Here is a 16182-nt window from a genome sequence, read left to right on the forward strand (position 1 = left end):
ACGGGCTCTTTGGCTTTTCGCCTCGATCTACGGCAGCAGGGAACAAGTTATTCAGACGACCTCAGGAAATCTTCGGCGTGCCCTGGTCTTGTGCCTGCTTGTGCACTACGTAAATTGCGAAGCTTCTCTCTTTGAATTTTTCCAAGTGCCTTTTTTTTTTCATGCAGGAAATTTTAGATCCCATTGAAAGTTTGTCTAAAAGACAGATTGCAATCGGCCTAAAAACTTGTTAGTGCTGCATAAAAAAAGATAACTTGGCGTGGGAATCACAACTCAGGTGGAACTGTAAAGAGGAACCTAAAGAGGGAAGTGTAAAGATGGATTCGTAAAGACGAGTGAATTCCAAGTGTAATATTAGACTCTGAGTGACACGGAGAGCGTAGCGAATGTAGCCATAAACTCTGCTTTGTATGAAAGAGTGAATTTGTAATAAATGTTCTTTCTACTTTCCAACATTCTGCATTTTTTCTGTGCAGAACCATGACAATAACGCTGGACTGGGAAAGTGCACCTCTGAGAACCATCATAAATTTGCTCTAACTCAAATTCGTCTGAAATTGTTCAATGGCAGTATCCAAACAATTCGAAATACTTTGCATACATCCGTGCAAATATTGAGGTAAAGAATCTGTATATTTGACCATGTTTGTGAAGCTGTTCACGCAACATTTGTTAAATAGGTTTAATAGTGATATATGAATAAACCAAATTTTACCTGGAAGTCTAAAGCAATATAGGAAACACCAATTCGCCCAGGAATCCGTACTCGTCTAATACTCTATCAGGGACGATAATATAACATTGGGGTGGTTCACACCTTTGCTTTTTAATAAATACCCCACAGGTGTTTCATAATAATAAATGTGAATGTTTAAAAGTACTGATGCCAAACTTCTGGAAATGTGCTCCTGTTAAATGTGCAAACATGTGTGCATGTACTGCAATTCTTTTTTGATAATCATGGCCTAAGTTGTCAGACAAGAATTTTTGGCTTAAGGCTATGTCATCACAACTTTGGCGTCCTTTTGAAGTATGCTATCAAGTGCATGTTTCCACTAAAGCTTGGTTTCACTAAAGCTTAATGTTGTTTAACTAAAGCTCAGATTCATGCCCAAAATTTACCAAAAGAGCTATCATGCATGTTTGATGCTCGTTTCTTCAACGGCACAAAGCTGATGCAAACATCCAATTGAGTTATGCCTGTTCATAATACTTAAGCGTTGCCAATACTCGCGAAGAGTTTAGTGTGACAACCAGGGTAACGATTATCGAACAGGTAATGCAATGCATATATTAAGAGAACATTTTCATTCTTTCTGGCACCGCAATTTTAGGAATTATAAAAGTAACTTCTCTTTTAGCCACAGCCGTGTGGCCGGCAGTTTATTTAAGGGACGAACAAAAGGTACCCGAGGCTTTCCGAGTTTAGACGGCGCAATGGACAGCATCGTCGCACATATCGTCTTCCACTAACGCGATGTTTGTTTACCACGCGGGAAAGGCGCCTTCGGGGTCTCGCCACAGCGGCCGCGGCGAAAGCGCGCGTGGCCCGCAACATGACACCCTCCAGGTGTGTGGCCTTGGACGGCGGTAGATGTCACTTCTATAAAGGTATACATGCTGAAAGCTGCAAAGTAACCTATAACTTAGTAACCCTTACGTGTATACGTATATAAAGGTTACTAAGATATAGGGTATACTTTTGTACCTTATAAATTATAGCTTACAAAAATTCGAAAATCTGCACCTCTATTAAGGGTTACCCAGCTTAGAGTGTAATTGCCGTAACGTTGGTCGTCACTGCTGCCAAGTTATTGCTGTAAAGTGTATGTCCTGGCTGGGAAGCTATGGCGAAGGAATGGTCTAAAACCAAGGAAGAAATACGAAAGGAGCTAAATGAGGTGAAAGGTGACATCCAAAAGGAACTCAAAACATTTCGAGAATCCATTGAATTGAGCCTACGCAATGAAATTAGGGAGTTGCGTAGCGAGGTAACTGAAGTAACTAAAAGCATCGAATATGCCCATGACGACATCAAGGCGATGAAGAAAAAACTAGAGTATGAAATCGCTAAGAACTTAAAAATGGCGAGAGTGTAAAGTTGGGCTTGTTGGTGATGCATTCTTGTAGGCAAAGCGCGAGGCAGACACAGGACGAGAGAAGAGGTGGGACGAAGACGAGCGCTTCTTCTCTCGTCCTCTGTCTGCCTCGCGCTTTGCCTACAAGAATTAAAAATGGCAAAGGAAAACGAATCACTGCGAGAAAAGTGCACGGGGCTTCAACGAAGCAGCACAGAACTCGAGAAACGACTAACCCTTGTTGAGCAGTGCTGACGCAATGCGAATCTCGAGATTCAGGGTGTTGTAGAGGTTGAGGAAGAGAATGTTACCCACCGAGTAATAAAGATTGGAAGCGCCATCAAAGAGCAGATTCTGGAATCGAACATTGAAGCTTGCCATCGGGTGCCAACACGCCACCCTGGCAAAAGCAACATCGCTGTGCGCTTCAAGTCCCGGATGAAGCGCAATGAAACGCTCCAAAAAGCAAAAAAAAAAAAAAAAAAAAACGCGAATCACAAACGCAAACTTAGGACTGGAAAGCCAAGCATCCATCTACTTAAATGAGCACCTGACCCCGAGCAACAAAAGGCTTCTTGGGCCCACGAAAGCAAAAAAGAGGCAGGTTTTCTGGAAGCATGTGTGGACGAAAAACGGTGTTGTCCTATCTCGGAAGACCGACGATTTTGACACCATTCGAATCTACTTGCATGATGACATATGGAGAATTACGTAATGGGCTTCGGGTACTGCGAAACAACCGCCAACCGGTAAATGAACAACGTCCCCCTTTTCACACCTTCGGAATTTTATGCATCAATTGGGAAAATAAAAAAGAAGTGTGTTCGTGCAATACATTTCAACATGCAGTCTGCGATTAACAAAGGTGACAGCTTATCAAGAATTCCTGATAGCCTAGTCTGTTCCTTTGGTGTGATCTTTCTTACTGAAACTTGGTACCGCTCTGATGGTGACGTTCTTCGCACAGAGCATTTTTTCTCAATCGACCGCACAAACGTGGTGGGGGCGTTGACATGCTAGTAAACGAAAGGCTTACATGTGAGTTGTTATCTACGCACAGTCTGCGCAATGACAGTATAGAATCACCTACAGTACAATCTGGTCAAAATGTTTTTTTTCTGTGAGAGAGAGAGAGAGAACAATCTTTAATGAGTCTGGCGATGTCAGCCGAGCTAAACCGCCTGGCTTGCTACGCCAGATGAATGCTGTGACAATGATGATTATAATGATGAAGAGGAACACATGATTTGACCTATTTACAAAGTATGATCAAGGCTTGTGGCTTTTAGATAGGCCAGTAAAGCTTTTGTGGCCCGAAAGGCACGTTTGGCAGAATTCCAGGGACCTAATACGTCTCTCAGTTCTAGCCCTACGGAGAGCGGCCGGCCCAGAGACACTGCAAGGCACACTCTTTGCGTACTAAATCGCGCACAGTCACAAATGAGGTGTTGCAGATCTTCACGGACACCCCACTGTGGGCACAGAGGCGAGGTGGACTGATTGATTTTGTAGCAGTAGTGTCGCGTGTAGGCGACGTTCAACCGCATGCGGTGGAGTACTGCTTCATCATGCTTCGATATTCCAGGTGGCATGCTAAAGTTACAGTGCCATTTATCGCCAACCCCAAGGCAGTTTGAACGAATTTTTTGCGACCTTCGAGCGTGAAATAATCTTCTTATTTGAACATTCTCTATCGCTTATAGCAGGAGATTTCAGCATACACTCTAAGCTGGGTAACCCTTAATAGAGGTATACATTTTCGAATTTTTGTAACCTATAATTTATAAGGTACAAATGTAACCTATATCTTCGTAACCCTTATATACGTATACACGTAAGGGTTACTCAGTTATCGGTTACTTTGCCGTACCGCCGTCCAAGGCCACACACCTGGAAGGTGTCATGTTGCGCGCCAGGCGCGCTTTCGCCGGCGCCGCTGTGGCGACGCCCCAAAGGCGCCTTTCCCTCGTGGTAAACAAATATCGCGTTAGTGGAAGACGATATGTGCGATCGTGCTGTCCATTGCGCCGTCTAAACTTTTGCGTCGGATGTCTTTTGTCCGTCCCTTGAACAAACTGCCGGCCACACGGCTGCGGCTAAAAGAGAAGTTACTTGTATAATTCCTAAAATTGCGGTACTAAAAAGCTTGAAAATGTTGTCTTAATATATATGCATTGCATTACCTGTTCGATAATCGTTACCAAGGTTGTCACCCAAAAATCTTTGTGTGTATTGGCAACGCTTAAGTCTTATAAACAGGCATAACTAAATTAAATGTTCGCATCAACTTTGTGCCGTTTAAGAAACCAGAATCAAACATGCATGATAGGTCTTTTAATAAATTGCGGGTATGAATTTTAGCTTTAGTTAAAAAACATTAGGCTTTAGTGAAACCAAGCTTTAGTGGAAACATGCACTTGATAGCATACTTCAAAAGGACGCCAAAGTTATAGCATAGCCTTAAGCCCAAAATTCTTGTCTGACAACTTAAGCCATGATTATCAAAAGAGAATTGCAGTACATGCACACATATTTGCTCATTTACAGGAGCACATTTTAAAAATTTTGGCATCAGTAGTTTTGAACATTCACATTTATTATTATGAAACACCTGTGGGCTATTTATTAAAAAGCAAAGCGGCGAACCACCGTAATGTAATTATCGTTCCTTAATGAATATTAGACGAGTGCGGATTCCTGGGCGAACTGGTGTTTCCTATATTGCTTTAGACTTCCAGGTAAAACTCGGTTTATTCATATATCCTTATTTAACCTATTTAATAAATGTTGCGTGAACAGATTCACAAACATGGCCAAATATACAGATTCTTTACCTCAATATTTGCACTGATGTATGCAAAGTATTTCAAATTGTTTGGTACTGCAATTGAACAATGTCAGACGAATTCGAGTTTGAGCTACATTTATAAGATGGTTCTCAGAGGTGCACTTTCCCAGTACAGCGTTATTGTCATGGTTCCCCACAGAAAAAACACAAATTGTGGGAAAGTAGAAAGAACATTTATTACAAATTCACTGTTTATACAAAGCAGTGTTTATGGCTATGTTCCCTGCATTCTGTGTTTCACTGAGAGTCTAATATTACACTGGAATTCACTTGTCTTTACGAATCCATCTTTACACTTCCCTCTTAGGTACCTCTTTACAGTTCCACCTGAGTTGTGATTCCCACGCCAAGTTATCGTTTTTTATGCAGCACTAACAAGTTTCTAGGCCAATTGCAATCTGTCTTTCGGACAAACTTTAAATGGGATCTATATTTTCCTGCATGAAAAGAGGCGCTTGGAAACATTCAGAGATAAGCTTCGCAATTTACGTAGTACACAAGCAGGCACACAATCAGGGCACGCTGAAGATTTCCCCGAGGTCATCTGAATGACTTGTTCCCTGCTGCCGCAGATGGAGGTATATATGTGAGGGGCCGTCACTTGGATTTCCCCACCTTGAAGAGCCGTCTACAGAAAATTTCAGAAAAAGAACAAAATCCAGTGTACCATAAGCCCCTCAACCAAATCACAGGCATGTGAAGTACGAAAACTATATTGCACGAAAATGAAGACGGAGACCAGAGAATGAAATGAAAGGCCACACCAGAGAAGGAGTAATTTACGGACTTTCAAATAATTTCACATCATTTCAGTAATCGTTACACAGAGTAATTTGGCCGCATTGTTCACAACAACGCGAAGCCACTATAGTCATATCGGCCAACCTTCCCGAATTTTAATCGTGCCGTGTTCCTGTTTATCTCGCGAAATGTTTCTGCATGCTCACCCAGAACAGGCAGAAACTTTGGGCTACGAGATAAACTGACATACGTTTGCAAAAGAGAAAGCAAAAACATTTCCGCGCCTTCATGTGGAATCACTACTACACGCAACAGAGCGAACGTCGCACTAAACCCAGGAAACGTGCTTTCACGATGCTGACGCCGTCTGCGTCACATTTTTGGCTGTACTTAAACATCTGCCTCCGCCCCCCCCCCCCCCCCCCCCCCTTGTACTGGCAGTTTCATTTTTAACGAGGATCCCACGTGGAAGCCGAAACGTTTTTCACTTCAGTAAGGTGTTCTTCTACCGGTGGTTTCTTCCTCGGCTATTCGTAAAAAGGAATCGACAACTTACATTTTTTCTTCGTTCAAATGTGTTGTGGGATAGGATACATCTAGAACTTGTACCGATCTTCAAGTGGCATTCCCGGGAGGTCTGTACCTGTAATGACTCAAAGGGTTATTTGGGTTAAAATGTAATAGGCTTTAGAGCTTGGCAGTTGGTATACATTCATAATGAAAGAAGACCTCAAACTTGACAAGACGAAGAAAAGAACACAGCACAAGCCCTCACTAACAACTGGAGCTTTCTTAAAGAGCTCTTTTCGAAAAAGAGTTCTTGTTGGCTCTGCAAAAACTGAAAAACTACAAAGCTCCATGCTGGGGAAATCGTTATGTGAATTCATAAAGTTCATGTCGTAACGAACTGATAGAAAGAGTCATTAAACATGAGGCGAAATAAGATACGAAATATAACATCATAACACTTGAAGTAAGGCCTCGCATTTTTACAAGTGAATCATACTTTTGTCTGCGCAGGCCTGGGTGCCATCTTTACAAAGAATATTTGAATGAATGAGTTTTAGTTATTGCATTTTCATACCGTTGTTTCCACGGAAATCAGACTTCATTTCAACTTGTGTCATACGCAGGGGAGTCCTGATTGTCAGCTCAAGGAACACTGCCTGCAAGAAAAGCAATAGTGCTCATAAGTCATAGCATAGGTAGCCAGATGCAACCACACTTTTCCAACAGCCAGGAACCGATGAGGGTGCAGCACCCATTTTTACACCTGCACTTGTCTCTGTGTAATTCGTTACAATTTCTGTATCATCAAAAAACAACAACAATCAAGCAGCCTGCATGCTGGCTCATACATACCACCATTCTGTAAATCGCTTTACTGCACTACACTAGTATAACGCGAGAAAACCATTTGCCCTGCAATACCACGCGAATAAATAAATGACTGATTTGTGCGAATGGGAATACTAAACCCACTTAACATGGTGACAATGCCCCGCTACCTCAAAATGACTAACACCAAATTTACCCACTCAAGGAAAAGAATGACAAAAATGAAGAATGTTGTAGATATAAAAACTTTTTATTGTGCGGTAAGGCAAACTTTCACAAAAAAAGAGGCTTGTGCTGGACAGAAGTGAGTTTAGAAATTTCAGGCAGCATTTAGTGGACTACTTTTCTGAAGCACACACCTTTTATCCGGATGTATTACTACAAGACCAATAAACTAGACACCATTCCGAATATATGCAGCGAGAAAAATGAATATTTCCCGATGGCTGAAACAAAATGATAATACCCAGAGAATAGCGCGATAATATAAGACTCTATTGGGAAAAAAGTGCGCCCGATGCAGCCAACAGCGTAAACAAAACGCTCAACACATGACGAAGGCGCGCAGAGCAGAAAGCAGGTCACGAGCGCCGTTATCTGTTATAATGTACGGGCTTTCACGATCGTCCGCTCTAATCTGACGCAACGAACGCAAGCCCGTGATTTCATTCAATTGCCGTCGCGGGCAACAGAAAACGTCCAGCGAATCAACCAGTCGGGTAACGAAAATCCCTCTGGAATGCTGCAATTTCAAATTGAAAAGCCCCCAGCGAAAAGATACATCCAATGAAAACACGGAAACCGTTACGGGAATATACTCACCGAGTTCGCTTTCACTGGCGCCGGGGCATTGGTCCAACATGCGAACTTGACGCTGGTCGTAGAAGAACGGGCCGTGTAGCGCTGCCATTCACAAATGGGCTCGCCGCAGCCTCTGCGACTCACGCCGACAAATAAGTCTTGTAACAGCCATCCTCGCTTCATCGTAGGGGTATCACAGCGGTAAAAAGGCTCGAGTGGCGCGAAAACGCGGCCACCGGACCTGCGGGCGCCGCCATTTCTCTATATCCCGTCATGCAACAGAGAAATCAACGGCCGCCTGGAGAGAAGGCGCGACGAGCATCTCTTATAGGTTACAGGGTGTTTTATAGGTTACAACGTAAAGGTTACATGACAGATTTTGTTGATGTAACCTATAAATCATTAATGTAACCTATAAACCGCTTTTAACTTCCCGCTTGTAACCCTTAGAATGGACTGGGATGAAGAAAACATCAAAATGGATCCATTGTAACCTTTATTTTATAGGTTACATCCCTTTAGAAGTTACATTATGGGTTACTAGGATTAGAGTGTAGATATGGGCACAACCAGCTCTGCACAGCAAAAAAATGTTGGTTTCTATTTAAAGTGCGAACTTTCGAAACGTAATCAGTAAACAAACATGCATCACATCTACTTCGTTCTCGGTCCTCGATTTAATAATTACTTATAACAACGGTTAATGCCACTCTGGTCGTATCGCAGTTGACGTAAGCGATCATTTACCTGTTTTTTTTGTGCATTGAAAAAGAGTTTGCACTTCAGCGTACTGACAAGTACGGCGACAGTTGATTACCCAGAGTCGGTTTGAAGCATTTTGGGATCGCATTGCCGTGATTGACTGGACCCCTGTTCTAAAGGAAGCTACTGCTGATGGGAGGTTCCCGTTTGAACCCATTCCCATTTCATCCTTCCCGCTTGTTCCCTCCCGTGTCAACCCGGCGCAAAACGCCCTTCCCTTTTCGCCCTTTCCCATTTCGCCTGTTCCCATTTGAACCCGTTCCCATTTGAACCTTCTCGTTTGTTCCGTGCCGCTTCCATCCGGTACACAACGCCCTTCCCGTTTTGTATTTTCCCATTTAGCCCCTTCCCGGAATAACGAATCCAGTTTTGACTCGGGCCACTCGCACCGAGGCGTGCGATTTTCGAAATTATACTTACGTCCGACTGTATTTACCTCATAAAAAAAAAAAAAACCGTTACGGCTGGCGGAGCCAAAGTATGCAGACGCCCTATTAACCTGCAACCTTTTCGCAATGGTCTGTTTTACGATACGCGGCACCAATTAAAAAACGACATATAGGTTGCTGAGTTATGTCCGCCCCGTACAGCGTTGGTGAATTACGTACAGCTGGAACCACACCCTTCCGTCTTCTGCGTTTATCGAGCTCTTTGGAACGTATTGCTCGCATGCATACTCCGCGGCACCGGTGATAGTTCCAGCCCTTACGGTTGCATATACGAATGCAGATGCACTTATATGCAACACATACAAAAAAGAAAGGACGAGAATTAACAAAATAGAATTTTTTTGGCGGTCGCAGTGCCAGTTTGTAGCGTCCGGACCTCTCGCCAGAAATGAAGTTGGGTGTTTTAACAAATGAAACTAGTAATTCATTAGGGGTAGTACAGGGCTACCGCTTTATTTACACACAGGAAAAAGATCTCGCGAAATATAATTACCAAATCTAGCAAACTACAGAAGAAAAACGTATTTTACGAACGCAGTAACTATTATAGACCAAGCCAGTGGTACGGTCAATTTTAATGTGTGGCCAAGGGTCACTTTATATGCACATATCTGTAAAAGAATGGCTATTGAAGTCTAAAGCGGAAATTTTTGCTTGGAGGAAATGATTTGCACAAATTTTTCATCCAGGCGTTAAGAACACCCCAAGCTATATTCTCTTGCGTGTACAGCGCGCAACAATTTTGTCTATAACAGAGAGTTTAAATTGAACTGGTTACCTCTCAAAACTGCGGACTCAAACTTGTCACAAAAAACGTTGAGGTCAAAATATATGGTCAAGACTTCAGAATGACACAATAGGTTTCTTCAAATGTTTTTCTGCCGAGGCAAGATAAGGGTATAAGTACGAAACCTGTGTTATAAGACAAGGGTGTTGCCCTCTGTACCTTTTACGGATAATACTTAGGCGGGCACGCAGTACATGGAAAAGCAAAAGCAAACATTTAGGTAGTTATCTGTCCATATATAATATAGAGTTTTAGCATGTGGTTACCGTTTTGCGTCACCATTTACCGTGTTACCGGTTAGCACACCGTTTGCGGTTTGCGTATTCCGGCCGCCGCGGCGCAAGTAGCGACATCTGATGAATTAGTTTCAAAGCAAATCACGCATAATTTTGTTGCTGTAGTTCACAATAACTGTAGTTGTTTTGAGAAAAATGTAGCCATCGCCTGTAGAGCTATAAAAAGAAACCGTGTCCGTGGCGCCATCTACCGAGTAGAGTTAGAGTCAAGGTGAAATAGAATTGGCCCCCTCGCTAAATAATTAGGCAAGAAATAAGTAACATATATGTTGTAGTAATTACTCAATAGCCTACACGACCTTGCCCAGCGCAATTTTGGAGGCTAAAAGCGCACTGCGAGCTCAGAAAGTTATCTGAACTATTTGAGGCGGGCGTTTTGGGAGCGGGTTCAAACGGGAAGGGTGTTTTGGGAACAGGTTGAAATGGAAAGCGGTCAAACGCGAAGGGCGTTTTGGGGGGAACGGGCGCACAAGGGACGGGCCAAACGGGAAGGGCGTTTCGGGAGTGGGTTCAATCGGGACGGGTTCAAATGGGAATGGGTTGTTTCGGGCTACACCCCTGCTGATCGGGCATACGCTGTGTTTCTTGAGCTGTTTTTGCCAATATACACTGATAGTTTTCCTTTTATTAATATAAGGTCATCCAAAAAAGCGCGCAAGCCGTGGATGACGCCTAGGCTCATTAGGCTGGTTAAAAAAAAAGCACAAGCTCTTCGCAGCCTTCATTAAAACTAAGCAGCAAGAGTTATTAATCCGTTATAAATCTCTGCGATATCGATTGAATACGGAAATTAGGTTAGCCAGGGTAGCATATTACAATCACTTGTTCGATCACAACTGTCCGGTACTCCTAAAGAAAAATGAAGACGTTTAAATGATCTTCTGAATACGACTACCAATGATGAAAACTTAACAAACGTTACTATTGATGGCAATGAGCTAATGGGGTCAATCGTGCCCACAACATTTAACAAGTTCTTTTCTGAATTTGCTCGTAGTGATTATAATGAGGGAATTTTTCGGTTCTTGGGAACCAGGTTAAGGGAATCAATGTTCCTCGAGCCAACCGATGAGAGGGAAGTCTTCATCGTTTGTCAAACATTAAAGAATACCACATCGCTTGATTCGTGCAACATCCAGAGTAGACCGGTTAAGTATGTTCTACCCATAATAACGCCCTGTTTAACGTACATATATAATACCGCGCTCACTACAGCAGAGTGTTTCCTGTCGGTATGCAGGTAGCGCGAGTGGCGGCAGTCTACAAAAAAGGTGACACGAATAACCTAGGAAACTACAGGCTAATATCTATCCTCCCATTTTTTCCCCAAAACTTGGAACGAATAATTCATTGCTGTATCCAAAACTTTTTTCGAAAACATTCTGTAATAAATGACTGCCAGTACGAGTTTACTGAATATAGATCAACCGAACATGCCTTATTATACCAGAAATAATATATACTAAATAATTTTGAACTGCGTCTACTAACTCTGGGTGTATTTATCGATTTTAGCAAAGCTTTTGAAACGCTTAATCACGACGTTCTTTTTGCTAAACTCGAACATTATGGCGTTCGCGGACATGCTCTTAATCTTATTAAATCATTATTGGGCTCTCGATTTCAATACGTGACGATTAACTACTGCTCTTCTGATCCTGTTCAGATCAAATATGGTGTACCCCAGGGCAGTCTACTTGGGCCTTTATTATTCAATTCCTATATAAATGACGTATGTAAAGTAAGCAACCTAGCAAAATACGTTATTTATGCGGACGATACGAGCCTACTCTTCTCCTCTAACGATATCACACACTTAACTACCACAGCAAACAGTCTTAGACCTATTAGATCAGTGGTCCCGCGTAAATTCATTGAGTATAAACCAAGAGAAAACTAAGGATATGATATTTCACGCGAAAGGCACGCCAATACAAAGTCTGGACCTACTCATATTATTTGGCACAGTTATTCAGTTTGTAGAGTCATTTACATCACTAGGTATAGTCTTTACGCCAACACTGTCTTGGGATGCCCACATTAGTAAAACTTGCATCACGCTTTCTAGATTTGTCGGTATTCTCTGGCGTAACAGGCCTATACTTCCACTTAAAACCAAACTTACCCTTTACTATGCATTCTTTTATTCCTATCTAAGCTATTGTTTTCTTGTTTGGGGAAACACCACTATAACAAATATGCAAAAACCTCAAATTTTGCCGAAAAAAATTCTTCGGGCTATTTCTAACGTTGAATACGATGCCCCGGCTGCTACTTTATACACGCAACATAAAATTATCCCCGTAAACAAAATGTTTGACTACAAATTTGCGAATTTTGTAAAGAAAACAATACAAAGGAACGATCAATTTCTTAATAAAATTACTGCGCTTGTCCCCTACAAAACACCGTATGCGACCAGAACAACCACTACTTTTAGACTTCCGCAATGTAGAACGAACTGTGCTTTCGCTATGTTGAAATACATTTTGTCGAAACTCCTTAATAGTACATTACAAGAAAAACTTCCTGGTATGTCTTTTGCTGCGCCCCGAAAGAATTTTTAAGTATAATTTAGGCTCATGTATGAATATATATCTTTGTATGTATGTATGTATGTATGTATGTATGTATGTATGTATGTATGTATGTATGTATGTATGTATGTATGTATGTATGTATGTATGTATGTATGTATGTATGTATGCATGCATGCATGCATGCATGCATGTATGTATGTATGCATGTATGCATGTATGTATGTATGTATGTATGTATGTATGTATGTATGTATGTATGTATGTATGTATGTATGTATGTATGTATGTATACACCTTTGTATAGATTTTGCAGATGTATGTAGAAGTGTGACTTTTCATTTATGTGCATAAATTGGTGTTGTTAGTTTCTGTTCCTGCTTGTTGTACTGGGGCCACTGACGTGTGAGTTCCAGGGGTGGCGAGCCTTGTCAAGCGGTCGTTTATACTACTTTTTTTTCGCCGCCCTCAGTTTTTTGTTACCACTGTAGCAGAAAACTGCAATAAAGTGTGATTGATTGATTCATAAAAAGTATTTTCTTGTGCAAATAATTGTGCGTGTGTTCAGATAAGGACCGCCAAAGTGGTGCCATGGCCATGTTTTGTTTGAGATGAAACTTTAATATTGTGTAGAACACTGTATCCTCACCATGGAACTGGCATCAGTTTAGTGCGAAACATCATAGTTGATTTAATAAAAAAATGGCCGCGTATCTGCTCATTTCGTTGCAAATGTCGACGAAAAACGATAGTCTCTCGTCGACATTTGCAAAGTAAATGCCTCCTTCACCTTCACGCTCACCTCTCATGCTGTTTTTCTTCCGCTGCGCTCCTCCAAAGGTAAATACGCCAGAGGTTTGCTACAGTCAATTTAAATTTACCGCTTTCCACTGCAACAGGCCGGGTTCCTCGATGCCAGCACTGCCGTACGGCGGAGACGCGCGTGAATCGAGGCGCCCTACTTCAACGTTTATAGAACCACGTTGCCCTTCTTCACATGCGTTCCAAGCGGAACGTGGAACCTATCTAGTGGAACCTATTGTAACTGTTGTCGTTTGATTTCTTAAAATGCCGCCAGAAGCTATTGTTGCGCTGGTGACAGCAGGTGACGAAGTGATTTTTTTTCTGCAGTGGATGTAAAATTCGCTATCGCAAAAAATCAATCATCCACAAATTTTTTATAAAGGAACACTGCAAATGTCACTGATGTATTCATTTTTTTACTTCATATTTGCGTATTATATTGTTCTTGTTCAACAATGCTGGCAAGTATAAACAATGCCCTAGAACTTAGACGTTTAGATTTGGCTGTGGCTATATGAACCCATTGTGCAGCTTCTCTTTCACTTTGGCCGGCTGGCTGAATCGAGTTACAGACAGACAGACAGACAGGCAGACAGACAGACAGACAGACAGACAGACAGACAAACAGACCAAAATTTCTGTGTTCAAGCAGCCCAAGAAAGACTTTAAAATATTGCCACAAAGTCAAAGACGACGCAGTTGTCTTCAAGGAAAACAAGTTTATTGGAGCGAACTTGTGCTCCCCTAACAACGCAAAGAATACAGAGGCGGCGAAGCGGCAGTCAACCAAGTGACGTGCGCAGGCGAGCTCCGGCGAGTCGAATGCCGCTGCGTCTGCTCTGCAGGCTTTTATCAGAGTCCTTCTTTTATCTTTCGGTGCATGTGTTTCTGGAACCGTCGATTCACATCCAGAACATTGTAGATCACAGAAGATTATTCTGGGCTAGCGACGTTAGGGCGAAACAGTCTGCTTATCTGAATGTGATAGCCCGTGCGGCGTAAAAATAAGAAATGGAAGCCGCGCTTAGCTTGGAACGCAGATAACACAGCCGGGCGTGGCCCGGCAGTAAAAACAAACAATAAATAAACAAACCCATACATGGTTCGCGGCATTACCCCCTCTCTAAGAGTGCATCTACCCGATGCTAAAATAAAAGACAGTCCGAACAAACAAGAAAAAAAAAAGTCAGTCATCTTGCATAGAAAGGTTTCAAGCGAACCACGTGGACGACTTCGGGCCGCGTGCGTCGTCGTGATGTTCCGGAATCGCCATCGGGGATCACCTCGTAGGTAAGTTGGCCGACACGTCGTAGAATCTGGTAGGGTCCGAAATACCGTCGCAGAAGCTTCTCACTGAGTCCGCGCCATCGGATGGGAGTCCAAACCCAAACACGGTCCCCTGGGTGGTACTCGACGTCTCGGCCTCGGAGGTTGTAGCGCCCGGCATCCACCAGCTGCTGGTCCGTTGTACGAACTCGAGCGAGCTGGCGGGCCTCCTCCGCGCGCTGAAGGTATCCTTGGACGTCGGGGTTGAGGTCGTCGTCTTCTATGTGCGGAAGCATGGCGTCAACCATCGTAGTCGGCAGTCCTCCGTAGACAAGCTGTAACGGCGTCATTTGCGTAGTTTCCTGAGTAACCGTGTTATACGCAAACGTGACATACGGGAGCACTTCGTCCCAAGTCTTATGTTCAACGTCGACGTACATTGACAGCATATCCGCGATCGTCTTGTTCAGACGTTCCGTTAGTCCGTTCGTTTGGGGCCCGGTACGCCGTCGTTCTTCGGTGGTCCGTGTTGCTGTAGCGTAAGATTCCTTGCATAAGCTCCGCAGTGAAGGCCGTTCCGCGGTCCGTGATTAGGACTTCCGGGGCTCCATGTCGCAGCACAACTTGGTTCATGAAGAACTTCGCGACTTCTTGTGCAGTCCCCCTCGGTAGAGCGGCGGTCTCCGCGTAGTGCGTCATGTAGTCTCGCTACGACAATCCACTTGTTCTCGGATCGGGATGTAGGGAATGGGCCCAGAAGATCCATTCCCATCTGTTGGAAGGGCCTCGACGGGACGGCGATCAGCTGCAGAGGTCCGGCGGGTCTCGTCGGTGGCGTTTTTCGTCGCTGGCAGTCACGGCAGCTCCGGACGTAGTGGATGACGTCGGATGTAAGGCGGGGCCAGTAGTACCTCGCCTTGATTTTTCCAATTGTGCGAGCTGTGCCGAGATGTCCGGAAGACGGGTCGTCGTGGCACGCTTCCAAAATTTCGTCACGAAGATCTGCAGGGTTGACAAGAAGGTAATTCGTTCTCGTTCCGGGGCTGAAATTTTTCTTCACGAGGACGGAGTTTTTGAGGCTGAATGCTGGTAAGTTTCGTTTGAAGGCCCTAGGCACGGCGACACTGCGTCCTTCCAGGTAGTCGATCATGAAGCGTAACTCGGGGTCGGCACGCTGTTGAGCAGCTAGATCGTTCTCCGTCACGACTCCGAAGAACGCGCTGTCGGCATCGGAGTCTTGCGGTGGTGGATCGACGGGGCACGGGACAGACAGTCGGCGTCGGAGTGTTTCCTGCCGGATTTATGGACAATTGTAACGTCGAATTCCTGCAGGAGCAAGCTCCATCGCCCAAGGCGGCCAGAGGGGTCCTTCAAATTGGCGAACGGTCTGCCATACACGTATGGGCGGAATTTTGAAATGGCCCATATGATAGCCAGGCACTCTTTCTCCGAGGCAGAGTAGTTTTTCTCCTCCC

The 16182-nt window shown here is 43.6% G+C and overlaps 2 protein-coding genes across 2 annotated transcripts in view; one reads left to right on the forward strand and one right to left on the reverse strand.

Annotated features, from left to right (window-relative positions):
* Positions 1-16182, reverse strand: part of Kn (EBF transcription factor knot) — a 321220-nt gene that overhangs the window by 198720 nt on the left and 106318 nt on the right. The window lies entirely within an intron of this gene.
* Positions 12005-12667, forward strand: LOC144162753 (uncharacterized). The gene has a single exon (XM_077693401.1). The coding sequence runs from the start codon at positions 12005-12007 to the stop codon at positions 12665-12667; it is 663 nt and encodes a 220-aa protein (XP_077549527.1).

The sequence above is a fragment of the Haemaphysalis longicornis genome, unplaced genomic scaffold, assembly GCF_048455015.1.
Source record: "Haemaphysalis longicornis isolate Haplotype H1 unplaced genomic scaffold, Haemaphysalis longicornis Haplotype H1 scaffold_1, whole genome shotgun sequence".
NCBI classification, from domain to species: Eukaryota; Metazoa; Arthropoda; class Arachnida; order Ixodida; family Ixodidae; genus Haemaphysalis; species Haemaphysalis longicornis.

Bases quoted from the DNA above. Each gene is read 5' to 3' on its own strand.
- LOC144162753 (XM_077693401.1), top strand. From the start codon at position 12,005: ATGATATTTCACGCGAAAGGCACGCCAATACAAAGTCTGGACCTACTC.